This window comes from Trichophyton benhamiae, assembly GCF_000151125.1.
Source record: "Trichophyton benhamiae CBS 112371 chromosome Unknown Abenha-G-c-62g06.r1, whole genome shotgun sequence".
Lineage (NCBI taxonomy): Eukaryota > Fungi > Ascomycota > Eurotiomycetes > Onygenales > Arthrodermataceae > Trichophyton > Trichophyton benhamiae.
The window spans coordinates 173,306-198,791 of record NW_003315090.1 but is presented as its reverse complement, the minus strand read 5'-3'; the positions used below and the strand labels follow the sequence as shown (position 1 = coordinate 198,791).

Below are 25,486 nucleotides of genomic sequence, written 5' to 3'. Positions count from 1 at the left end.
CATCGATGACGGCCAGTGACGTCCACATCGCAGATATCCTCCACATGAACCAGGTTTCCGGGCTTCATGAGACATGCCGGCCGTCAGTCTATGTTTCCCTCCGCTCTCCAGAAGGCCTTGGTAATTTGAGTTAACTTGTAGGTATCCATCTCTAGGCCGCCCAAAGAAAACACTGGTAGGGCCGCAAGCCTCCCCACCACCACAGACAAAAAGCTGTCAATATTTAACAGCCTGAGCCCGTCACTTTACTACTTTGTCCTCCCCATAATACTCATAATAATACATCTTCTCCTTACGTCTACCGTCCCTGCTCTTCCCGCAGACGGCCCGAGCATCCCCCGCGTGTCGTTCCTGAAGTCCTCGCCATTGCTTTTCTTTCTCGCCTCTCGCCACAACACCGAACAGACACCCCCCGAATATCTGCGCCAGTGGTGCGAAAGCCCGTATCTCCAAGGCCTGCTCGATCCGGAACAGATCTTTTCTATTTGCCCCTCGAAGATGGCTTCTGCGGTTCTGGAGGAAGCGAAGCGGATTTCCGCGGGGTTTGAGTACTCTACGGAGGAGCTCAATAAAGGGGTGGAGGAGTTTCTACGCGAGATGGAGGTTGGACTGTCTCGGGAAGATTCTGGGTTGAGCCAGATCCCGTCGTATATTACTTCTGTGCCCGATGGGACGGAGAAGGTGCAGTATTTATCCTTCGCCTAGCTGGAGATGACTGGCGCTGACGTAGCATTTGGCTCCGGTAACTACAGGGCGTGTATCTGGCAGTCGACCTTGGTGGTACCAACCTGAGAGTCTGTTCTGTCCACCTGCATGGCAACTCCACCCATGAGATGATACAATCGAAATCTGCCATCCCAAGAGAGCTGATGGTTGCCGAGCATGGAGTGGAATTGTTTAATTTCCTAGCAAAGCAAATTGAGGCATTCCTGCGAGAGCACCATGCCGAGCAGTTCAGTTCCCACGTCGAGAAAAGGCAGACTGGAGAGGTAAAGGAGCCCTATGCCGAAGAGCAAGTGTTTGACCTTGGGTTTACTTTCAGTTTCCCCGTCATCCAGCATGGAATCAACAAGGGTGAACTATATCGATGGACGAAGGGTTTTGACATTCCTGAGGTAGTCGGTAAGGATATCTGCCAGCTGTTACAGGCAGCGATTGATGAGCTCAAACTGCCCGTTCGAGTTTCGGCCCTCATCAATGATACCGTGGGAACGCTGATGGCCCGGTCATATTGCTCTCCTGGAAACTCCAGGACACTAATAGGTGCCATCTTTGGCACGGGAACCAACGGAGCGTATGTCGAGAAGATGCCCCGCGTGACGAAAATGGAACGGTGCAGCAGCAGCGCATATAATAAGTCAGCTTCTGAGATGGTGATAAACGCTGAGTGGGGTAGCTTCGACAATTCCCTCAAGGTGCTCCCAAACACTGAGTTTGATATCCAACTGGACAATGCGACCTTCAATCCTGGGATCCAGATGTTTGAAAAGCGGATCTCGGGCATGTTCCTCGGTGAAATTCTTCGTCTTGCTATTTTGTCGATGGTGGAGAACCCTTCTGTCAGTCTGTTTGGTAGTCCGGCCACGATTGACTCTAACTCGGTCCTGTATAAGGCCTGGGCAATCGATGCTAGTATTCTGAGCATTATTGAGGGCGATGACTCGGAGGGCCTACAGGCCACAAAGGAGCAATTGCGCAAGGACCTTGATATCATGGATGTGAGCACCAGTGACTGCCAGGCCGTCAAGCTCCTGGCACACTCTATCGGCAAGCGTGCAGCACGACTGGGGGCTATCGCCCTGGGCGCCATCGTCATCTCCAGCGGCCGGCTGGCAACAGATGAGGTGGTTGATATCGGCGTTGACGGCAGCCTGATCGAGCACTACCCCGGCTTCGAGGGCTATATTCGGGAAGCCTTTCGCGAGATACCAGCCATCGGACCGGCTGGAGAGAAGAAGATTCGGATCGGGATTGCGAAGGATGGTAGCGGTGTAGGAGCAGCGCTAGGAGCCCTGGTGGCCAAGAGGACGTCTCAAACGCTGCAAGGTTAGGCTGGTGTTTTACTTGTCTGTGATCAGCGTGGCAGGAGTGGGTGTTCTTTATATACGTGTACCCAGGCATGGAGTCACCGCCTGTGCTATCATTTATCTACCATCTCTAGTCATGCCGCCTATCCGAGCATGTCCACTCTCAATGACGTATATAATGCAAAATATCACCATCAAGCTCACCATCAAGCTCACTATCAAGCTCACTATCAAGCTCACTATCACCATCTGTAGTTAGGTACATCGTACGATGCAACTCGCTGCCGGCGGCCGGGTACGGAAACGGCATTTTATGTCATCAATGCCGGGTGGTGGGGCACCGGGGGGCGCAAGGGCGGGACATCGAGATAAGGATAAATAGCCAGCAGCGACGCCTGCCTCGCCCTCGTCCTCCTTTTCCTCTCTCTCGTCCCCCATCTTGCTCTGCCTGTTAATAGCCACAACCTCGCGGCCGCTCTGCTGTATCGAGTTCTTGCTGCTGAACCCACGTTTAACCACGTACACTACTTTCACAATGCCTGCATTGAAGTCCGGAGACGCTTTCCCATGCGATGTTCTCTTCAAGTGAGTCTTCAGATTGACCCTTTTATATTAGGCATGCTGGACTTGTAGCTGGGCCAGGCAGTACTGGTTGGTCAAGTAATGCAGCTGTGGAAGCGGTTTCAGGCTAACCAAGGATAATATCTTAATAGGTACATCCCATGGACTGAGGAGAAGAAGGGATTCTCTACCTGCGGTGCCCCTATGCCCTACGATGCATCCAAGGAGTGGAGTAACAAGAAGGTCGTCCTCGTCTCCGTTCCAGGTATACGCACCCCCGTAGGACGATATAGGCCCCCTTGAATGCCTGCAAACTGACAACTGTACAGGTGCCTTCACTCCAACTTGCTCTGCCACCCACCTCCCTGACTACATTGCAAAGCTTCGTGAATTGAAGACCAAGGGCGTCGACATCGTTGCTTTCGTTGCCTACAACGACCCTTTCGTCATGAGTGCTTGGGGCAAGGCCAATGGTGTCACTGGTGATGACATTGTAAGCTCTCCCTCTTACCCCAGGCCTGCACGATTACTGCAAAGTCACACGTCTGATCATGTTCAAAATTGTACAATATAGCTCTTCCTCAGCGACATTGAATCAAAGTTCTCCAGTTCCTATGGCTGGACCGCCCACGAGGGCCGCACCGGCCGCTACGCCATGATCATCGACAACGGCAAAGTCGTTTACGCTGAGAACGAGCCTTCCATTCCCAATGTCACCGTAAGCTCGTCCCACTCGCCCTTCTTCCCGGGCATTCAGTTAGACTAACTGGGCGTGAAACAGGTCTCTGGTGTCGATGCCGTCCTCGCCACGTTGTGATTTGCCTTTCAATAGACATATAGATTAAGGCTTGGTCCGTGGAGGCGTCTAGAGTCTAGATATGAGTTAGCAGTATTTGCCCATCTAGATTTAGAAATATATCAATGATAAATGATATTAATGACATGTCAAAGTCGGTCCCTGTTTCATAGAGCATTGCTGAGACATCCGTCGTCGGCCTTAATAAAACAATAATAAGACACGAATCTGATTAGATAATCCCCACTTAAACTCAATCTTATCAAGATAAGAGTTAGTTAACGCTAGTCCAAATACGGAAACCTCACTCTATTTTTCTCAACTTTGTTGATTATCAAAATGTCTGAAAACTTGCAGGCTGGGTTCATCAATCCAATGACTCCGAGGCATGGCCTCAAACGGACCCAACAAGCGCAAAGGCGTATGGGAGTCCTCTTCGTCTCTACACCGTAAGCGAGTGAAGATACAGGATGCTCGCACTTTGGCCGTCCAGAGCTCTGACACAGCTCTCTCAAAAACCGGGGAGCTCGATGTTGCGGCCTTCGTTGCTGCTCGACAGTTCGAAATTCGTGCTCTGGAGGCCGGTATTCGAAAATCCAAGAATGCAGCTACGACACGCGCTTTTCAGCAGGTGCCTAAGAACCTCAGGCGGAGAACCGCGAGTCATAACGTGAAGCGTGTACCTCGTCGATTGCGGGCTCGAGCCAAGCGGGAGGTATGTACTTTCTACTTTACAACCATCATTTATAACACAGTGAACTGATGACTCACCTGAGTGTAGATGATAGAAGATAACACACCGACTGTCACGGCAAGGCGAAGGAAACCGACTCAGTTGATGCGACTCAGGTTGGAAAGTGCTCGGCGACTTCAAGGCCTTAACGCGCGCTCAAAGGCAAAAAGACAAGTCGCAGCGAAGGCCAAGCTAGCACAATCCCCTTATTATGCTGGCCATGATTCTGAAGTTGCCACGCGTATCCCAAAGATAAAAAAGAACAAGCTCTCCCACCCTCATAAGCCAGCGTCGAAATTCAGAAAACGCCAGATTTGTAAGACATGGCTGCCAACTCATATGTTTCATGCCAAACGGGCACATCTCACAGAACCAAAAAACCCGCTGTGGAGATTTGCGATTCCATTGACACCCACAGAGAAATGCTATCGAACAACCCACCGCGCCAGCGGGGCTAGGGGTGCAATTGCTTGGGACATGAGCTATATGTCCACAATTGGCCTGGAAGGAACATATACCAGCCTAGAAAGTCTTTTACGAGCGCTAGGCGTGAATGGACAGAATGCATGGGGAGGTAATGAATACAAATGGAGGAACGGAACTCGGAGCTTACGCGTCTGGGTTTATGAAAGGGATGGACAAAAGCGACCTATTGCTCCTGTCCAGTTGATTTGGTGCCCACCCAAACAGGATGAAGATATAGAAATGACAGATGCTGACTCTGCCCCCAAGAAACTGCAAAAGTCAAAGACCCCAAGACGACGAATGTTCCTCAGAGCCCACCCATCTGCTTTCTTGCAGCTGTGGGAGGAGCTCCTGAAGGTGGCGAAAATCCAGAAGCCTCAAGTGATGGTTGAAGACCTCAGGTTCGAAATAGGGAGTATTGAAGTCGCGGGACCTGGTTCTACGGAAGCCTTGCTAGGTGCTTTGAAACCTGCTCTTCCCCATGGTGTGGATGTATGGCCAGAAGGTTCACCTGAATCAACCTGGCTCTCCCTGGCCGGGTTAACAAATTCGGCTTCTTTACCCCGGAACGCACTTCTCTCCTTCAACATCAGCGATCCACGTCTTCGCTTCCCCCCAAAAACTATCAAAATACCCAACTCAGCAGAAAGCCATACTAAATTAATGGAAACATTGGCTTCGTGGAAGCCGGATTCAACTCAAAAGTTGTCTCCAGATCTGTTTTCTCAACCTGCCAGGCGCAAGGCTTGTTGGCAGCTACCGTCGCAAAAGGCAATTAATAGAAGAAAATCCGAAGTTAGCCCAGGGGAGAATGTTCCCCCGAAATCAACTGACCCAAACATTCCCATAATCCTCCTTGCCTCTAATAATAGCTCAAAGAATTCCAACTCACAAGGCTCCTGGACAGTTTTACTACCATGGAAGTGCGTGACCCCAGTTTGGTATTACCTGCTCTACTACCCCCTTTCTTCTGGAGGAAATCCCCGGTTTGGCGGAATCCAGGAACAGCAACAGCTTGCATTTGAGTCAAAGAAGCCGTGGTTTCCAGGTGACTTCCCTGGAACCAGAGCTGGGTGGGAATGGGAGATCCGCGAGAGAAAAAGAGAGAAGGAAGTCTGGGAGCGTAAGCCCAAATCAAAGCGGGTGGAATATAACAGCGTTAATCTTGGGAATGGGAAAAGCGGTGAAATTGGTCAAGGTTGGGCTTGTGACTGGGAACGCCTACTTTCAGGGCCTGCCTCGATGGCTGTGAATCATGGGGTTGGGCCAGGAGAGAGACATAACCAACCAGGTAGATCCGAAACAGCTGAGGCGGATCTGATTATGCCTCCAGATCTCATCCAACTTGACCCCTTGATTGCTTCTGCGATAATCTCGAAATTGAAAAAATCAAACCAGCTTCCTGCCTCAATGGAATCTCTCTGTCAGAAGCCTGCACTTGCAACTGTTTCCATCACTCTCTTGGGTCGAGGGACTCCTATGCGACGTTCGCGAATCTACCGTCTCCCAACCTCAGATCTAGAGCTTCGATCAAAATGGTTTTCCCTCTTAAATCAATTAGAGGGACCATTAAAGAAGACAGGGAACGACTCTGAGGAACGGGCACATTTACCAATTCCACGGGAAGAGGACTTGCTGGGCTATGTGACCTCGGGCAATTTTAATCTTGCTGCAGGAAAGGGAACGGGTATTGGTGCCATATTAGTCAACAGGATATGTCCTCACAGAACCCTAGATGACTCTAGTGTTCCTTCAACTGATAAAGACCGCCACCAAGAAGGTAAACTTATGAACGTATGTATTATTAGAGCTGCTGGGGAGAGTGTTGGAAGACTAGGACGCTGGGAGGTTGTCTGAACGTACTGGGTACATATATCAAAACTGCATTACGCTTGCTGCATCGTAGCTATATATCAAGAGACAACGTAGTAGATTATGCACTTCTCCCATTTCCACTTACTGTTGCTATGGTACACATGCTAGGAAAACTGTCTAATAATGGCGTTACAATATAGTTTTTCTTCCTCAAGGCTCAGATACTCTACCCAAATTGTTGGCTCATACCAGGCTCTCTCAGCTTATCATTTTTTGGACCCATTCCTTTTCTAGCCTTGCAACTTCGCGCTTGAAAGTATCCACCTCTTGCCAACAGTCTAATGGTCGCTTCTGGTTATCACGCAGGCATTTCACAACTCCCTCCCTTGCAGTTTCAAGTTCGGGGTCTAATTTTCGGATCGTAGGCCTGGTGGCCAGTGATTCTCGCAATGCCTCAATTTCCTTAGCAACCCTTCCGCTGCTTATCATCTTGGGATTAATTGCAGCGGCTTCATCATTGCTTTCTGCAGGCGCAGAGGTGGCCGGAACACGGTCGAATTCGGTACCGGCAAATGGGACTCGAGGTGACTCAAGGGATAGAGGCTGGCTAGCAAGAGCAGAAATGTTGCTTTTGGCTGCTGCGGGTCCCTCAGGTGGATATGAAGCTGCTATTCTCTTTTCGATATCGGCGAGAGTTTGCGTCTCACGTTCACGGATGCGGTTCAGCTCCTCAGCAACACGGGCTTGGATATGAAGCTCTAACGATTGGGAGCGCGAAGCATCGGTCTATTTTATGGGATAATTTATCGGTACTTAGTGGATTTGGTCGGATTGGAATATGGTAAACGGGTAGCTGGTGTATGATTACCTCTGAGCTTGACTGTAGCGACTCGACAAGGACTTGGGAGAATTGAACAGGTGAACTACTGCAGTTATCAGTTATCAGTAAAACAGCCTAAATAGCATAGTCGCTAATAAGTGATTACCGCCTTTGTCCGGTCATGGGTGGTGGGTGATGGATGAAGATTTCGCATCGTCATAAGGGAAAACAAACCTGCTAAACACATGCTTCCCCCCTTTCTCCGAGTCCGCCGGTTTTGAAGCGCCTGCTCCCATGGCTTTTGGAAGTCAGTATTCGATCCCAATTTGCGCAAACTAGACAACTCTCGGGAAGTGGTCGTGTTGTGTAATTTTCCCAGGTCGAAATGGGTTCACCTTGTATGCGTCACGGGTCCCAGAAAAGGGCCACAAGCAAACAGCAGTATTTCAATTATCACAATTAATAACAGAATAGCCTCTGAGTTCGTCGAGGAGACGCTAATTGCCGTTGTTCTCGGGGTTGCTGCTTCACCATCGACCGCAACCTGGACGTAGTTTATCAACCTGGAGGTTAGAAAATATGATGACATAATATCAATCACGTGTATATCACGTGATTAATACTTGGTCTCGCAACCAACCAGAGCAACAACCAACAACTTCGGGGGCCCAAGGACCAAGGATGGGACGAAGGGCTTCCTCTGAGCAGTTGCTCTTGTCAATGTACGAGGTAGCCAGCCAAGGCAGAGGAGCATGGAGGTGTATAAACTATATTGACCGAGTAAAACCTCCTTGATGATGAAATCCTTCCATCTGTGAATTTCGCAATTCCACGAACGATTTCTCAACACGAGTCAGATGATATAACGATTTCAAAATAGTTCCCGTGTATGACTGCATCGAGTGGTCTCACTGACTCGGTCTAGGTCTTACCCTGGTCAACTAGTGCGAAGGGCGCCGATGTCAATATTCGAGTCGCCACAAGTACAAAAATCCGTCCGTCGTTCTTTGGGTTCAGCCGTGGCCCTCAGGCTGGGAGTGTCTGAAGCTGCCATCAATAATAACCAGCCAGTGTGGGCCACACTACTCTAGTGGCAGAATCTCGTAAGGGCGTTTTATATGGAGGATTACTTGGGCATCTTCAGCATTCCGCATGTTTTGGCTTGATCTACGGAACAGGAAGCTCCGGGGAGAACTCCGGGATAAAATGTTAGCTAAAAATTGCTGCGACTTTTATATACAAAAGGCCCCACTCGGTCACCCTCGCGTGTTGGGATCGCCTTGCTATATATATAACCAGCTGTCCCCAGATTTCCCCAGAAATTATTATCCACCCATAGAACGGGGTAATTAGACAGATCTCTACTTTGAGAAAGCAAGACTGAAACTTCCCGTCAAGATGCAGGCTCGTGGGCAGGAAACCATAGTGGTAATCGGGTGAGTCATCCTATAAAGGCCCAGTTGACATTGGCATTGAACTCATATATGAAAAAGAGCTGGTGTCCTTGGCCTTTCGTCGGCCTTGGAATTGATCGAGAAGCCCGAAACATCCAAATACCAGATAGTGCTTGTGGCAGATCACTTCTCAACAGATCCCCCAAATCCCGTATACGCAACCACAAATGCTGGTGCACATTTTCGTCCTATTCCTGCCACAGATACCCAGACACAGGTGGAGAGTGATCATGCTGTGAGAACATACTCACGGTTCAAGAAACTTGCTGAAGAGGAACCAGCATTAGGCATCAAATTCCTGGAAGGAATTGAGTATGTATCTGGACCAGCCGCTGAGAAATATAAGGCAATGAAGCCGAATTACGTGAAGCAAGAAGGGTTCCGGCTATTAGAAGGCCCCGAAAAGCCGGCAGGTGTTGATTTTGCCGCGAGATATGAGTCCTTTATAGTCGAACCCGACACTTACTGCTTCCATCTTTTACGGCGCTTCAGACTAAAAGGAGGTAAAATCTTACGGCTGAGGCTGCAGTCCGTGGAAGAGGCTTTCTGTCTGGATGGTTACAAGGTCTCGCTCGTGGTGAACTGTAGTGGAATGGGGTTTGGGGATCCAAAGACCTTCATTATTAGAGGTATCACTTAACATTTAGTTTCGTTGATTTTCACTATGCTGAGACCGAGATCTGACAATTCATCATAGGCCAGACATGCCTTATTGCAGAGACTGCTACAAAAACGGTGACACAGCAAAACGCGGATGGAACATGGACGTTTCTGGTTCCTCGACCTCTAAATGGTGGGACCGTCGTCGGTGGTACAAAGGAGGTAGGTGACTGGAACCCTACAGCTTCTATAGCGGTCAGAGAGGAACTTCTACGCAATGCTGCAAAGATGTATCCTGGCATTGTCAACTCCAAGGGAGGCTTTGATGTCATCAAAGACATTGTTGGCCGGCGTCCTGCACGAGAAGGAGGAATGCGCTTGGAAGTCGAAACCCTCCCCGATAACAGACCGGTCGTCCATGCTTATGGAATCGGCGGCAGAGGTTTCGAGACCAGCTGGGGTATAGCTGAGGATGTTCAACGCATGGTGACGGAGACTCTTCGAAAACGGCTGTTAGCCAGCCGTCTCTGAGTCACTTATTGTTGGCAATATGTCTCCCTGAAATGGATGCTACACATAATTATAATCTCCATGCAACCGTCCCTAGAAAAGACGAGATGTGTAGAGGTGGGAACGTCAAGGCTTCTTTCTGACTTACTGAACCAAAAAGTAACAATAAATTAATTAGTTGACATCACGAACAGTATCAAAAAGAAATCCTAGCATGTCTTGGTTTCGATCCAAGGTCCTCCGGGTTATGAGCCCGGCGCGCTTCCGCTGCGCCAACATGCTTAATTGATGTGATAAACCAGCAATAAAAGGCATATAAGTGGAATGAGAAGGGCTTTATCGGAGTTAAGGGCGATATTATTGGAAGAACATGCGCTCTCACTCTCTCTCATCCCCCCCCCCCCCTTTTTTTTTTTTTTTTTTTTTTGCCTGCTTTGTTGATGCTGGTTGGCGAGTGGAGACGGTCGTGTGAGTCATAGCAAGATTTTGCACTTGGCCACATCTCAAAGGCTAAAAGTTGGACCACTCTTTTCCGTTGTTAGCTTGTTAGCTTTATAAAGGAGCATCCGACAATAAACCGGGCATAATGTCGACTTCATGTTAGGGAACGAAGGTGCGTGCTATTATACTGATGTCCCAGGTGTTGCTGATTGCATAGATCGAACTGATGCGGTGTTAAGGTTTCTTCTACAGAGAGTAGCCATGCTATACGTAGTCTACACTAGATATCAATGCACAAACGGATGTGAGACTAACCTGAGACCAAAACATGGTACCTATCGGGTTCTCACCGCTCAATCTGGGGAAGGAGAAGGCCTTGCAGAGTGCTGTTTCATGGGAGGCGACATTGAGGTCATACCTCACGACCAGTTAGACACTCGAGTAAGACAAACGAGAGGAACCACGTTGTTTGTAAAACAAGAATAGTGTCTTCGTGTCTTGATGCCTTGATATTTAGGTCAAATATTCAATAAACTGCGTGTGTTTGCAGATACCGAGCGCAAAGTGAATGTTAGTAAATACTTTCCATGTAGCAGGGTTTATCAAAGCCCTTTCGAGACAGCTTGCATGGCCAGGTACCAGTTTGTATCCGCGGGTGCGCGATAATATGCTGCCAGATCAGCTCTCGAAGTTCGGCTCTTGACAGAGCCAGCTCCAAATCGTGAGTGAGGTGACTCCATGACAGCAGGGAAAGAAAAATTAAGCAAAGAAGTTTTCTCCCCTGCCAAGCCATTAACTAGTCTTATCAGGAAGCTTGAATTTATCCTCAGCTCCAGCGCACATCAAAGCAGGGCGAGGGATGGTAAGTAACGGGGTGGAGAAACGGCTCGAAAGTAGCTCTGATAAGCAAGGCTAGGAAGAAGCAGGTAAAGCAAAGAGAGGACCCCGATAACCCGATGCATTGCACTACATCGGTTAGCACGGTCTGCATCATCGAACCCGACCGAAAGTGCAACACCCAGTTCCGGCCTATCGAAGGGCTGGGACAGAGAAACAATATCAGAAGACGTGATCCGAGGAATGTCTGATTGGGTAAGTGACTCCGGGTGCAGGATGGTTGACAATTGCATGCAGGAAGCACGGCCGAAACTTTCCTTTACGCGCAGGAAGAGCGCCTCCGGACCGTGTACGGAGTACATTTTCCACTTCATGCACAAGAAAAAAAAGGGTGTGGATGACATGTCAATGCAACTTACAGTCGACATCCGAATGCGTAGGCAAGGTACGGAGAGTAATTGGTCCCCTCGTTTGCGGCTGCATCACTGCATGACAGTCGGAAATTCCGGGACCAAGGGTCTTCGTCGATCAACAGCATATAAGGAGGGTAGGCGATCGAAGCGGCTTGTCCAGACTCTTTATTAGAAAGAAGTGCGCAAGAGCCTGACAGGTCCTAGCGTACCAGGTATTGCTCCGGATATATCAAGGTGGCTGTAAGAAGCAGGCAAGCTATTCCGATAGTCTGTCGCGATCCTTAATGCTAAGAAGCTAGTGGAGGCTGTTCGCAGGACCTCTGAGCCCAAATTTATTATTCTCGTAACCCGGAAGCCTGCATTTGATATTCCCGTCCCTAGCTAGGTATAGGTGATTTTCGCTAGAAACAGCCAGTCCCAGGATGCTGGGGGCCCCAGTGAGCTGCAGATGCATGTAATAGTTTCTTCCTCATAGTCGTCGCAAGGCAAGCGGAAGCAAAAGAGAGGAAAGGGAGAGAAAAAGCAAAGCAGGAGCTGCGAATACACGGAGGACGTGTTGGAGGTGAAGAAGCTAAGTTAGCTAATTAAACACCCTCTCCTTCAGCTCCTTGGCCAGCGAAGCGCTTGACCTTCGAAAAAGCACCGGGGATTTTTGATGTTGATATCCGGATGTGGATGTGGGTACAGCAAGTCGCTGCCCTGGACTTGGAAATAGGTACTCCGTACGGAGTAGGCAATAATGATGATAATAAAACTGGACGGGCGGGCGGGCGGGAGGACCTGAGGCTGAAGCGGAGCGGAGAATCAAAGTTCCGGGCCGGCTTGGTACCTGCGTCCCGTCCGCTTTGGGCAACTTCAACTTCAACTTCATCTTATGAACAACATCGGCTTCGAGCTTTTCGAGCTTCGAGCCAGCGCGGACAACGCTCTGCTCAACAGCAGCCAGCAACGAGCAACCATCAGATGGACACACCGTCCGACGCTGATGAGCTATCCAACCGGGCTGCCGCGTTGGACAATGCCGACTTTTTCTGGCTCTGCGAGATAGTTCAGATTTTGGACCTGTCTGTATCACCACGCTTGGCCACAGGATCATCTGTTTTCCCTCGAACAAAGAACAAGCAAAAACGCTCGTGTTCCGCTTTGCATATGTTGTATTTCTTGTGTACTACCGGAAAGCCACAGACACTTCCTCACGTACTCCCATGGATTCCGATGTTGCTTGGACTTTCCTGGCCATCCAGCCGTGGAAAATTGAGAATCAGTCTCTTAGTTGGCTAAGAGCGACAATGGCAGGATGCATTGCATCTTGTCGATATTCTGTTTCTTTTATTTCTGTAGATCTCATTTGTTGACAGCAGCCATGATTCAGCCATTCCTATGTCGCTGAATCGAACCTTTGTCTCTTACCGCGCTGCCTCCAACTCCCCCCGCTTGCCTGATTCTTATTATTCCCTAAAAGCGTTGAAATAGCTATTTCTGAATTCTTATTTATGTACTACCGTTGGAGCCGTGCAGACTTCTGCACATGATTTGTCTACCGCTCATACATGACAATTAGGAGAGAAGAGAGGAGTAACAATAGTTATATATCACTTCCTGGAACCGGAGCCATCTCTCCCATCTTTGAACTGCAGAATACTGCATTTTCTTGTTCCCTTCTAGGCATACAGTCCATTGGAATCTCGTTCCTCGTGGGCTTCCCGATAAGTTTTTTTATTATTTTTATTATTTATTTTAATTTCAGTTTTCCAAACATCCTGCTGGCCGTTTGTTTGAAATTCTCCGTTGAGATATTCTCAAATCATTAAACCCTTTCACAGTGCTTTGACCCTCAACTGGTTCTCTTTTAAAACGAGTTCCAGGGCTGCTACCTTGCGAGTGTCAACATCGTGAGCCAGATTATTTATTCTAGCTGTCATTCGATCAAGCTGGTGTGTACGCTTTATTTTACTTACCCTCTTCATCCTTAACCGAGCCTGCCATACCCCCATACCATATTACTTGGCAACTGTCTATATTGGCAGTTTAGTATCATCTTGTTTCAACAAGGGTGGAATACAGCATTCTACCAGGCTTTTGCAGTTTGATGCCTGCTTATGAGGTGCCCGTTCGACTAGCGCGTTGGTATAGGAAGCGTGTTCCTTTGCCTTCACACTATACTTACCAGAGTCACGCGTGATGAGTGCAAGTTTGTGTTTACAACCACGAAAGATTTCCAGCTCCCAAATATTTGATTTACAACACCCTGACACAAGCTCCTCTATCACTCCTTCGCAACTACGCGACCCTGCTAACACCAGCTTTCCAGCTTGATGGAGGTCGACTCAGTGAGCCACCGCAGCCAGCGACCGAGGCCACCTTTTGGTGATGCACAGAACCGCGCAAATATGGCTCACCCTAACCTGCAACGGTCGCGTCATATTACACTCTCTCCATCTTTCGAGAAGCTTAACTTTGACGGGCCAGATTCAAAGCCTAATGAGATTATGGAAACCACGTTGACGCCCGTCGAAAATAAGCGAATATCAGCTATTGTCGAGGGCCAACCCAACTCAAACCGTAACTCTACGATCTCCACCGCCTCAACCACATCCACAAAGTCTCGACGCAAGACTCACATTGGGCCATGGCAGCTGGGGAGGACGCTTGGCAAAGGATCGACAGGACGGGTACGGCTTGCAAAGCATGCTGTAACTGGCCAATCTGCAGCCATCAAGATCGTCTCCAAGCGTTTTGCAGCCATGGTTCAAAGCCAGAGCATTATGGTTATGGATAAGGTATCGAGAACCCCAGGGCTCAACAAGGAGTCTAGAGCTATTCCCTATGGAATTGAAAGGGAGGTGGTTATTATGAAACTCATTCAGCATCCAAACGTAATTGGCCTCTTCGATGTATGGGAAAATAGAGGCGAACTGTAAGCTGATTTTTTTACCTACCCTCACATTTCTTTCTGTGACTAATTTTAGTTGTAAAGGTACCTTGTTCTCGAGTATGTGGAGGGAGGGGAGTTATTCGAATATATCTCTGAGCATGGACCGCTTCCTGAGATTGAAGCTGTGCGACTCTTCAGACAGATAATCTCGGCCGTGTCTTACTGTCATAGATTTAATATCTGCCACAGAGATCTCAAACCTGAAAATATCCTGCTTGACGGTTCATTCAACGTTAAGCTAGCTGACTTTGGAATGGCAGCCCTACAACCCGAAGGACACATGTTAAATACTTCATGTGGCAGCCCTCATTACGCCTCTCCCGAGATAATCTATGGAAAGCCATACCGTGGCGATAAAGCTGATATTTGGAGCTGTGGGATCATACTTTACGCTCTTTTATGTGGATTTCTACCATTTGACGGGGGTGACCTGCGAAACACACTCAAGCTTGTTAAAAAAGGAGAATACATGCTTCCGCCCTGGATGAGCGAAGAGGCTATAGATCTGGTTCAAAGCATCCTTCAGAAGGATCCAGAGAATAGGATAACCCTTACTGGCATGTGGGAACATCCTCTTTTGAAAAAATATGAAAATCACCCTCTCTTAAAGAGTGGGCTTGCCATTGGTCTTGCGCCGCCTCTGCCTTTGAGGATGTACAGTAAAGTCGCTAATAAGCGACAGGACATCAACGTGGAGATATTACGAAACCTTCAAACACTTTGGCATGCTGTCGATTCAGAGGAGTTGATTAAAAAACTCCTTGGCGAAGAGTAAGTGTTACCCAATTCTCAAATGCCAATGACTGATATCTTTCTAACTCGTAACAATTAATAGAGACAACCTTGAGAAAGTATTTTATCGGACCTTGCAAAAGTTCCGGGAGGCACAACTAGAGGCCTCTGGTGAATTGCCACTCAAACACTCCAGCAGTGACTATCATCATGCTCCAGCAGCACACATCAAGGGTTTATTCACACCACCTCAGTCATGGAAAGGCTCTAGATTCTCCATTGCGGGGGGAGGCTCTCTTAAAGATGGTACTTACCGAGAGCCGTCGTCTCTAGGCACCATATCAACTTACGACCCCTACCGATCCTCACAGACGCCAACTCCAAACCCGCGAGCAGAGTTTGCCAATGTTACAATTCATAGACGGCCAACTCGCATGACAGGGACTGCCCCGTCACCATCGCCGAATTTGCCTAGTCTGACACCCGGTCCCCCCTCATCTTACACTGTTATCCAAGGATTTAGTTCCCAGAAGACCTCTTTGGCATCGTTTCGATCCTATAGTTCCCTAGGAAGTTCTCGATGCCGCACAACGGGCTCGAAACATATTAGATATCGGCGAAATGTTAGCTTCCGACATCTTCACAACTTGTCAGGCAACTACACTCCTGTCAGAAAACGGGCTTCTACTTCAGCCTCACAATATTCGCTATGTCCAAGCCAGCCAGCCGCAGCGCAGGCCGCAAAAGCGCGGACCGCAACAGAACTTCAGGGACAATCTCCCATCCATGCAGAGTCACCTACTATACCTACACCCCCGTTGATGGCTCGCAAACGTGACCCCGCAAAACGGGATAATGTGGCAATATCCAAGGCTAGATTATCATGGAGAGAAGACGCGAGAAAGGTGTCAGCTGAACTTGAAAAGCTATGTGAAGAAGCATTCAACCAGGTATCTGACTCATCGTCAGCCACTAAGGGTTCCTCCGAAAGCGGAGGGGCATCAGATACTTCTTCAATGTCCTCCATATCCAGCAATGGAGAACCGGAACCCAAGGTTGAAGCCATAAAGGATTTACTACCTAAGCAGCCACAGGAATCGCCTCGTACATATGCTGCCCTGGAGTTGGCCGAGGCTCGGCGTCGTCTTATAGAACATTCAGCACAGGCCGGTGTTAATGGACTACCAGACTATCTCAAAAATGTTATTGCTCACCTGGACCGTCTTATTGACGGCGAAACTGCGAGTTCTGGTAGCAAACCAATGACCAAGCAGACTTTGGTAGCCCGGGAGTCAACCGGACGCCTCCCAGTTATATCTGAAGAAAATTATTTGGAGACTGAATCGAAGTCCTTCCTCCCACCCCCCGAACCAACCAAACCATTGGACCTGGGCCTGGATAATTGGGAGAGCAAGAAGTCAATTCGTGTTGTGAATAGTGACTCTATCAAAGCCAATCTAGACAGTGTCAAATCGTTGACCGTCCAAAAGAAGCAAACAGGAGAATTGCCTTCGTTGGACTGTGAGTTTAAATCTTTTGATTTTTCAGGATACCTTGCATCTGGACGCAATGAAGACGATGTCTCGTCTCCTCAGGATATGGTAGTTAGACATGACTCTGGTCCGGATTCCATTGACGAAAATCCGAATTCTGCTAGAAGCAGCGCAGCTCGTAACTCGGATGAGGCTAAGAAGTGGGCTTGGTTGAAACCCCGTCAAAACAGCAGTGATACCACTGATACTGAGGCATCTAGAGAGAAGCCATTTACAGATCTCCTTGATCGAATGCAAGAGGAAAGGAGAAAGTCTGCCTTTAGCAATATTGAACAACACTTCCGAGATTTAGGAGCAACGGCCGGTGGGCTTCGACTAAAGAAACTCTTCAGGAGAAAGAAAGCTCCTGGCCGCATCCACAGACTTACCGACGAGGCTGACGAAACTGATGTTACAAGTACCATTAGTGATGCTGACAGCAAGCCAAACGATAGTGGTGTTGAGCTAGATGATGATAGCACAGCTGCAACAACCCCCATGCGCAAAAACAGCGATGACATACCACTGACCACTGCTAGCTATACCAACACTTGGTTTTCGAGGTTCATGCTCATGAAGCCTGCCTTCAAGGTGCTTGCGCTAAATATCTCCAAGCCACGTGCAAAGAAGGAAGTTGTCAAGATATTTAAAGAGTGGAAAAAATACGGTCTTGAGGGTCTCCACCTTGATAACCAGAACGACATTATCTGCGGATCCGTGGGGGAACTGAACTGTAAGTCGAAAGAAACACAAACTTCTGCAACTCTAATTAAGCATATTTTTATCACCATCCGGGTGGGCATCATGGGGTGGGCATAACTTTTTTCACTTTCGAGAAACTTACGATTCATCAATTTTAGTCCTCCGGCTTCGACCAGTCCAGTTTTCGGCCGAGTTCTTCTCCGTCCTTGAGCATGGCCGTCATGCAAACCTCAGCCTTATTCGCCTTCGCCAGGACCAGGGAGCATCGTCGTCATTCTACAAAGTGGTCCAGACGCTTAGGATGGCCCTCAAGGAACGGAACTTTCTCGTCCAAGATACTCGCCGGGCTAAGAAGATGATCAAAGTCCTTTCTTAAGACTCCCCTCGCCTCCTTTTTCTGGAGATTGGAGAATCGATCCATTCGGTTTAACTACGCCGTAACTACGCCGTGCGAAATGTTATGGGAAAATAACATACCCCGTACCTCCTCAATGTGTTACTCGATTGAACAATGTCTCCAGTCGGTCTCTTTTGAACTTGTTTCGACATCACTCTTTTTTTTTTGTTTGTTTTTTTCTATATTCTATTTTCTCATCCAATTTCCCTGCTACTTGCTGGCTTCGTTTCTTGTTACGATACCTTAACTCTCATTTTTTGTTCGAGTTGGCTTCCTGGACAAAAGTTGCACCTTACATTCACACCCAACACAGCCGTTTTTCTTCTTGTAGCCATCTGGCAGCCTTTTTCTTTTTGCCTCTATATTTTATTTTCGTTGTAGTAAAGTTGGTTGTAATATGTATTATACAAGCTGGCTGATCTCCACAATTCGTCTTCGTTACCATCGCTCCGGTAAACAGGGTGGTTCTATCTCTATATTTGCATAGGTCTATTACTACCGATCGATCTAGTATTCGAACTCCATCCGTACGACCGGAACATATCCGTCCTTTCCACGCGACCCACATAAAATAATCCCAACGAACTAGATAAGCAAATGGGTGTATATAATTTATAATGGCAAGATCAAGACGTTTGCTACTTCTCTCCCTCCACTGATCAGTCAAATTGAGCTATCAAAGCAAAATTAAATAACAATACGCAGCCATTGGCCCCTCGTAAGAAAGGGACATAGCCACGCAACAGCAAAATGAGGGAATAGGGAGGAGATCAAGGGGTAATGGAAAGGAACGCAGCTGCAAAGTACAAAAGCAAGATAAAAGCTCAGAATACCACCCACCCAAACAAGGATATAATATGCCAAACAAAAGCCAACGGGTACCACACTCGAAAAACCACAAAGGACAATAAGGGATAAAAAAAAAATTCAAATAGCCGCCCAACGTTATCTCATCCATTCTGTCCTCGCTCCCTCTCCTCTCTTTTTGTTGTATTTTTTGTTGGTTGTCATAAACCCGATGGTTCGAAGTTGATGAATGGATTGCACCATGCCTTTCCGTTCCGTACGCTCCATGCCATGATAGCTGTGCTTGCGTGAGATGTGGGGTGGTGGTCCTGCGGGAAATCGACGTGTAGTGTATGGGGAATATAAAATGTATGCGAAATAGCCAACCGGAAAAAATTCAATAGGGGAAAGATCTGGAGGGATTGGTACATGGAACGCAGTCAAAAAGAGCTACAAAAGCAAAGGATTGAAAGCAGGGGGGAAAGGAAAGGGGGAATAACTGGAGAAAAAAACGAAATAAAAGTAGACAAAAAGCTCAAATAGCCCCCGCCCACCGTCATGATATCGATATTTCCCAGTAATCCGATATGACCGGAAAAGATAAAGGAACTCATCAAGCCATGAATAATAGTCGCTGGAACATAAAACACAAGAAAAAGACAGCAAGCCACTCGGATGTCAGGAAATGGGGAAACATTCAGGCCATTGGATTGTGCCGGCTGAAGTGTTTGCCGTAAAGTATGCAATGGCAAGTGGTATGGTAATGACGATAATTAATGGGTTGCCCCTTGTAGTGTATAAGACTTTTTCGCGAACGGAAATTCCAGAAACAGACAAGCAGAACGCACGAGATAGGATTTAAGCATGAACAAGCCGATGAAAATCAGGTTGCTTGCAATTAAAAGTGATGCTGATGATGTCTTCCAGAGCGTAGAAATCTAGTTGAAGATGGTGGTGGGAGGAAGGAGTATAAGAGAACGTGGCGTTCCTCAGGAGCCTGGTGGACAGATAGCATGAAGATGCAGTTAGACGCAGCGTAATGCAACGCAACGTATTGATAGTGAATAATAAGGTGTTGGTAGATATTGGAATGGGGATAAACCTCCGCAGCAACGTGAAGAAAGCGCGCCGAAAATATGGCAAGGGTATGATAGGCCAGGCCTTCCAGGAATGGCGTGTATTGTTAACTTTCCGCAAGAGGCTATTTTTAACACCGAGTGGACCAAGGTTGTTATGGACCAAGTATCCTCCCAACACAACATTGTCCCGGGGATACGTGCATTGTTTTTTTTCCGTGTGGACGGCTTCAACCTGCTGTATGAATGTATGCTGATGCTCCTTTGTTAAAGACACGGCCGCCTTATGCAATAACCAGCTCTCTCCCTCTCTCGTGACCGGCACGTGAGATGGGTGACTTCCATCGATCGATTAAGAAAAAAAATCTCCACTCTCCCATGACGAATTATTAGAGTTAGATCCCATAGCCCTTCAATTCTCCCATTCACCATGGCTGTTGTGATCTGTTCTGCACTGGAATAACCCCAGTCTTTCACGCAAGAGATGGTTGGAATTATTTGTTCAGCCCTCCCCGGTTGAGAGCATTCAACATGTCGCTATCAGTGGAAGTGCGAGTGCGTTGACCTTCGGGAGGTCCCAGCATGTCACGCACACTAAGCCCACTCCGTCCTGGGATAGCGGGTTGTCCCGGTGGTGGGGTCGGGCCGCCTTCCCTGGCTGGCGGAATTGAGGATGCGTTATGCAGGGGTTGAAGTGTTGGCAAATGCGCATTGGTGGTTGGGGTATGCGCACCTGCACGTGGAGGGGTGCCTTGGGCAGGATCATACGAGTAAGACGAATGGGATGATAGACGTCTGTCCTGTTGGCTTGTAGCATAATAAGGCCCGGGAGCGGGAGCGGGATGTGCATAGCTCGGACCGGCAGTGGCCACGGAAACCGGAGGCAAAGTTGGCGGCTCGCCGTACTCGGGTCCACCTATGGAGTTGCGACGGGGAAGAGGCGCGCGCTGCGATATAGAAGAGTATGAGGAACCAGAATTTGAAGACGAGTGGGATGGCTGACGAATGGAGGAGTGGGAGGTAGAATCATCGTCGGTGAAGGGGCGTTTGCGACTCACCGGATCTTGAATTATTGGTGGTGGATGGGCCATGTGCGGAGGGAGATTGGCTCGGTCATCAGGCCTTCCGTATGGCGGTGCATACATGCCCTGTGGTGGTGGCAAAGTTTGCTCTGGGGCTGGGTGGGCAATTGGTTGATGTGGTAGAGGCTGTCCATGAGGACCATACAGGACTACGCCTTCGCCGGGCCGTCCTCTACCAGCTGGAAGGTTTCGAAGATGGGGGTAAGCAGTATGTGCAGGCACAAATGCTTGTGCCTGCGAAGAGACCGGAGTAAACATGCATTCTTGATTGAACCGAACACAGTTACTGCATCGACCATCCTGCGAGGTATCAAAGCCAGAGCATCGAATCTGGATATACTCATGTCAAATTCTGAAGGTATAGATAAAATAGGAAGAACGCTACTAACCTTGCGTCGGCGGCAGTATCGACAAGCTATGGCTGTTCTCTGTCTGGGAGCTGCTGCCTGGTAAACGACTGGCGGTGGGCCAGGTGGAGGTGCGCCGTACATGTCTGGTGGACGTTGATACGGAGCCGCATGTGGATGTGGGTGAGGTAGTCGATAAGGGTCCTGCTGCGGATGTTGTTGCGGGATCGCAGTCATTCCGCCGGCTGCTGGAGGGTATTGATACGGGGACTGAGAATTGGAAGGCTTGAGTCAGGTATAGATTAGCAAAGGCACCCAGCTTGTCACAAATGGAAGGAGAGAAGCAACAAGAAATAAGAGCAATCACGGCTGAACACACGATATGAGCAAATTAACATAGAAGTGGACCAAGACAACTGAAGAGAAGAGCAACTAATTAAAAAAAAAAAAAAAAAAAAAAAAAAAAAGAAACACAGACAGGATCAGCAGCGGCGGGAAGGAGCTACGCTATATATAAAAGCAAGGAGGTTCAAGGGAGACAGACTGGATATTGGGGAGAAGAAGGATAGTCAGACTGGGAAGTATTCCAGGGTGGCGGCGGCGGAAGCTGCTGTCCTTGACGGTCGGGGTCGTTTGACATTTGTTGTTTCGTGGTCTCGATTGGAGAAAGCAGACACAGGCAAGACAAGTGGATCAGACGGGAAGTGCCTTATGCTTATATATCTAATCGGCAATAAGCAAATGGGAAATACAGGCGGCGTATGAGGAGGCCTGTAAGCCGTGACGGAATGGACAGGGGTGGGTGCAGGATGCAGGATCCAATGTTGACAAGAAGCAATCGAAACGGCAACGAACTTGCGGGACCACCGGGACCCGGGACAGGGATGTCACTAGGTCGGATATCGTTTCAAGATGCAAAAAAGAAAAGAAAAAAAAGATCCCTTCCAGTGTCTCTTTTTTCTTTCAATTTTGTAAACTTGCGGTAAAATTTGTATCTGATCTGAAAATATCTCAGGCCCAAGTGCCACGACACCGACAAGGAAGACTGCAGTTGCTGATTCGTGGGCCTAGCATAGCCCTATAGGCGAGAAAAGAGGGTGTGTGTGTCTTTATGGCGTATGTCGGATCTTGGAGAAGTCAGAAACAGAACTGTCGATAAACAAGGTACGAACGAACGAAGGCAGGTAGGTATATGTGTTTCTTCTTCTTCTTCTTCTTCTTTTCTCAAGATTTTAAGAGGAGTGATAACGAGGAGGCAGGCAAGCAAGTAGCAGTAAACGTCAACTTCACAGCCGGAGGTAGGTGATAGGCAGATGGGTGACTGTGATGGGAATGGCGTGGTAGGATTAATAGCAACAGCAGCAGTCAGGCGGGCAGGTAGACGAACCGGCTTTTTAAAACCAGTCTAATGCAGGGTATCAAGCAACTGAAGTATAGGACGTAACACCGAGGACGGGTTACGGCAGTAGTATCAGTCTATAATCTGTGTCGTTTGCAGGTTTCTTTTCCCCCTTCTCCAGTATATGTCTTGTTTTCTTGTCTTTTTCTTTGAAAATGGTCGTCGTGGCAAGGCAAACCTATAGGAGGCCGAACGATGGAGAAGAAGAAGTCACCTCTTGACTTGGGAGGGGTTGACTCCGGGTGATTGCCTGCAGAGATTAAAGAGCGTGGGTTATCCACCCCCCTCTCCTCTGATGCAGCTGATGCGGACCACACAGGAGAGATGTTCGAACCGGTGGATTTCTCACAGTGAAAAGAAAAGAGAGCCGCAGTAAGAGAGAGAGCGTATGAAAAAGAGAGGAGCCGATTTGAGCGGTGAGAAGAGGCTGTCCCCGGGTGTCGTATTTGCCCAATCTTCCCACCGGAGAAGCCCTGGCCCGCTACTGACGCACTCGATCTGACGGAGAAGTAGAAGAGGGAGGAGCGGGATCCGCAGAAAGAGGTGCTGATCGTGAAGAGAGGAGCGGAACCGGAGGGAGTTCTGGCTCTCTTGTCTTCTCTTTTCCTCACGATCCCGACGCAAGCAAAAGAAAAAGGAGATCGGTATTATTTGGCAACAAATGACGCAGTTCGCAGAGTACAAAGGACGCCAGCCACCCGGAAGTAGATACAACGAAGAAATCAAGAAACGGAGAGGAAAAGAAACACGGAAAGCAAGCAAAACGGCAAGAGAGAGAGATAGAAGAGAGAAAGAAGAGACAGAAGAGAGAGAGAGAGAGAGAACGAGAGAGAACGAGAGAGAGGAAGAGGACGGGGGGGGGGGTTTACCTTTTTTTTTTTGCGAGTCGAAAAGAGACGGCGAGCCACCCACTGGCAAAAAGAAAGAGAGAAGGAAAAGGAATAAGAAGAAGAAGAATAAGAAGGAGAAGAAGAACAAGAACAAGGAGAGAGAAGAAAGAGAGGGGGAGAAGAGGACGGTGACGCTGGAGGTTCTGGAGAGCGGACGTTGAAGAGGTGAGGTTGCAGGAGGTGAAGTTGGAAAAGACGACGAGAAGGACGACGAGACGTCAAAAGATAAGTGTGGTCTGTGCCGTGTTTGGGTCAGCTTATTTCGACTCCACCACAAAAAAAAAAGAGGCAGAGAGAGAGAACGAAGAAGAAACGACGGCGACGGCCAGAAAATAGAGACGAGGGATAGAGAGAGAGGGACGAAGGACCAGGCTGATGCTACCGGGTGCTTTCTTTTTCTTTCCTCGCTGCCCTTTTTCTCTCTGCTTCCTCCTCTGACGGTGTGTTTCTTTTTGGTGGTAGCGGCGGAAGAAGAAACGAGAGGATGATAAGTAAGAAAAACGGACGGACGGTGGGTTTACCTGATGCTTTTTCTTTTCTTTTCTTCCTGGTCTAAGCAAGTTGGTTTCCTTTTTGGCTTTCTAGCCGTCTCCTTGTTCTGCTGGGGGGATGGGTGAGCAAGATGGGAAGAAAGGACCAGGGAGCAGCAGCAGGCAGTCTAGTTTATTAAGTGCGAGAGAGGGAGAGGGAGAAGGAGAGGGAGAGAGAGAAAGAGAACGCGGACTGAGGAAGAAAAGGAAGCAGAAGAAGAAAAGAGAAGAAGAAGAAAAGAAAAGAAAAAGGGACTGTCCACAGAGTCGGGATAGACTAATTTAAAAGTTAGCCCCTAAGTTTGCGACTTTTGGCTCCCTTTTTTTCTTACGCCTGTCATCGCTCTCCCTGGGGCTCCCTCCCCCCTTTGCTCGGTCGTCTCTCTGCTGGCGCTGCTGGCTCTCAGTTCCTTCTGCTACTCGCGTCTGCTCTAGCATCTGCCACTTCCGGTTACGCTGCTGCAGCGTCCTATCATCGTCGCCAGCGTCTGCTTCTTGCTGCGTCTCCTCGCTGTCATCGTGGCGGCCCTTTTGATATCCTCGTATTCGCCGGTAAGTTACGTTACGGTCGGTTTTACCATGTAACCTTACTGTAATATATAACCTTACCGTACATACGACACAGCCTTACGGGAGCAGCTGGATAGTTGTAACGAACTCCTCCAGCCTGCGATCATATAGATATAAGTATATACATATATATACACATATATATAGGTATGTATATCAATGGATAAAGATATAAGATAGACGTAAGATAGACACAGTTATCAGACACAGGCGTGCGGGCTGTAGAGTCACCAAGACAAGCTGTTCTATGAGATCATCTGACGCCCAGGTACTTTGCTATCCCTTCGCCACTGGCCACCTGCCACTGCCACCCTCCCCCCCTTCTTCCTCTACTTCCTCTCCTCGGACATTAAGGACCATCCTGATCACTGATCAACCGCCTTCCCACCTATCCCGTACCCATCTACCATGCCCACGAGACTCTCTCCATGGCCAAGGTACCCCTCCGCCTCAAACAACAAACCACTTGGGACCGACGGAATAATGTAACCACCACCACCAATGGATGCTGGAGCAAGTCTCCTGAAACGGGGGAGAGAGAACGAAAAGGCCCGTCCCTTCGATGCCTTCTGGGGAACATACTTTCTTTTCCTTCGCCCTCCTTCAACCACGGTCAAGATAAACTATCGCGGAACCATTAAGCGTCATATGATAGCATCATAGTTTAATACTTCGATCGATAGTCAAGCAATCTTTCCCTTTCATTGCTTTTGCTTCTTGCTCTGTATCATTCATGCTTTGGCTCATGCTCTTTTCCTCCCTTCTGGTTCCGCAGAAAACTTTCCGACCCTCTCTTTCAGGTTGCTCTCTTTTCCCTCCTCCCGGTTGTTCGAACAGCCATGGACATTCTAGACCAGTTGCCGATAGGGTAGCATAAACTCCGTTTCGGGGTCCTTCCCACCCCCTCTTCTCTCGGATGATTCGCCCTTTCATGCATGAACCTTATCGTCCATGAAGATGCTTCTGTATGCAGGTAGCCTCCCTCACCATCTTCTGGACCTTTTGAGAGAACGTCGAGGTAAAATAGATCAACAGG

General features: G+C 48.4%; 8 protein-coding genes and 1 non-coding gene across 9 annotated transcripts; 6 read left to right on the top strand and 3 right to left on the bottom strand.

Moving 5' to 3' along the window:
- Positions 1–66: 66 nt before the first annotated feature.
- ARB_01999 (glucokinase, putative) lies at positions 67–2,286 on the top strand (the record flags this gene model as incomplete). Its single annotated transcript, XM_003011724.1, has 4 exons — positions 67–120; positions 142–681; positions 753–2,046; positions 2,162–2,286. The coding sequence occupies 4 exons, from the start codon at positions 67–69 to the stop codon at positions 2,284–2,286; spliced, it is 2,013 nt and encodes a 670-aa protein (XP_003011770.1).
- Positions 2,287–2,562: 276 nt separating this feature from the next.
- ARB_01998 (allergen Asp F3) lies at positions 2,563–3,354 on the top strand (the record flags this gene model as incomplete). The annotated part of the gene is made up of 4 exons (XM_003011723.1): positions 2,563–2,612; positions 2,741–2,853; positions 2,918–3,081; positions 3,163–3,354. 4 exons carry the CDS (start codon positions 2,563–2,565, stop codon positions 3,352–3,354), a joined length of 519 nt encoding a protein of 172 aa, XP_003011769.1.
- Positions 3,355–3,772: 418 nt separating this feature from the next.
- On the top strand, positions 3,773–6,439 carry ARB_01997 (uncharacterized protein; the record flags this gene model as incomplete). Its single annotated transcript, XM_003011722.1, has 2 exons — positions 3,773–4,099; positions 4,166–6,439. The coding sequence occupies 2 exons, from the start codon at positions 3,773–3,775 to the stop codon at positions 6,437–6,439; spliced, it is 2,601 nt and encodes an 866-aa protein (XP_003011768.1).
- A 216-nt stretch (positions 6,440–6,655) lies between these two features.
- On the bottom strand, positions 6,656–7,431 carry ARB_01996 (uncharacterized protein; the record flags this gene model as incomplete). The annotated part of the gene is made up of 3 exons (XM_003011721.1): positions 6,656–7,183; positions 7,266–7,352; positions 7,384–7,431. The coding sequence occupies 3 exons, from the start codon at positions 7,429–7,431 to the stop codon at positions 6,656–6,658; spliced, it is 663 nt and encodes a 220-aa protein (XP_003011767.1).
- A 1,184-nt stretch (positions 7,432–8,615) lies between these two features.
- ARB_01995 (FAD dependent oxidoreductase superfamily protein) lies at positions 8,616–9,802 on the top strand (the record flags this gene model as incomplete). Its single annotated transcript, XM_003011720.1, has 3 exons — positions 8,616–8,653; positions 8,711–9,300; positions 9,369–9,802. The coding sequence occupies 3 exons, from the start codon at positions 8,616–8,618 to the stop codon at positions 9,800–9,802; spliced, it is 1,062 nt and encodes a 353-aa protein (XP_003011766.1).
- Positions 9,803–9,991: 189 nt separating this feature from the next.
- ARB_01994 lies at positions 9,992–10,063 on the bottom strand. Its single transcript has one exon. It is a non-coding gene; the product is annotated as a tRNA-Met (tRNA).
- A 3,724-nt stretch (positions 10,064–13,787) lies between these two features.
- Positions 13,788–17,749, top strand: ARB_01993 (serine/threonine protein kinase (Kcc4), putative; the record flags this gene model as incomplete). The annotated part of the gene is made up of 4 exons (XM_003011719.1): positions 13,788–14,389; positions 14,450–15,178; positions 15,243–17,404; positions 17,532–17,749. The coding sequence occupies 4 exons, from the start codon at positions 13,788–13,790 to the stop codon at positions 17,747–17,749; spliced, it is 3,711 nt and encodes a 1,236-aa protein (XP_003011765.1).
- A 2,377-nt stretch (positions 17,750–20,126) lies between these two features.
- ARB_01992 (uncharacterized protein) lies at positions 20,127–21,205 on the bottom strand (the record flags this gene model as incomplete). Its single annotated transcript, XM_003011718.1, has 2 exons — positions 20,127–21,044; positions 21,104–21,205. The coding sequence occupies 2 exons, from the start codon at positions 21,203–21,205 to the stop codon at positions 20,127–20,129; spliced, it is 1,020 nt and encodes a 339-aa protein (XP_003011764.1).
- A 1,450-nt stretch (positions 21,206–22,655) lies between these two features.
- On the top strand, positions 22,656–23,511 carry ARB_01991 (uncharacterized protein; the record flags this gene model as incomplete). Its single annotated transcript, XM_003011717.1, has 3 exons — positions 22,656–22,702; positions 22,812–22,832; positions 23,019–23,511. 3 exons carry the CDS (start codon positions 22,656–22,658, stop codon positions 23,509–23,511), a joined length of 561 nt encoding a protein of 186 aa, XP_003011763.1.
- Between the last annotated feature and the right edge of the window lie 1,975 nt (positions 23,512–25,486).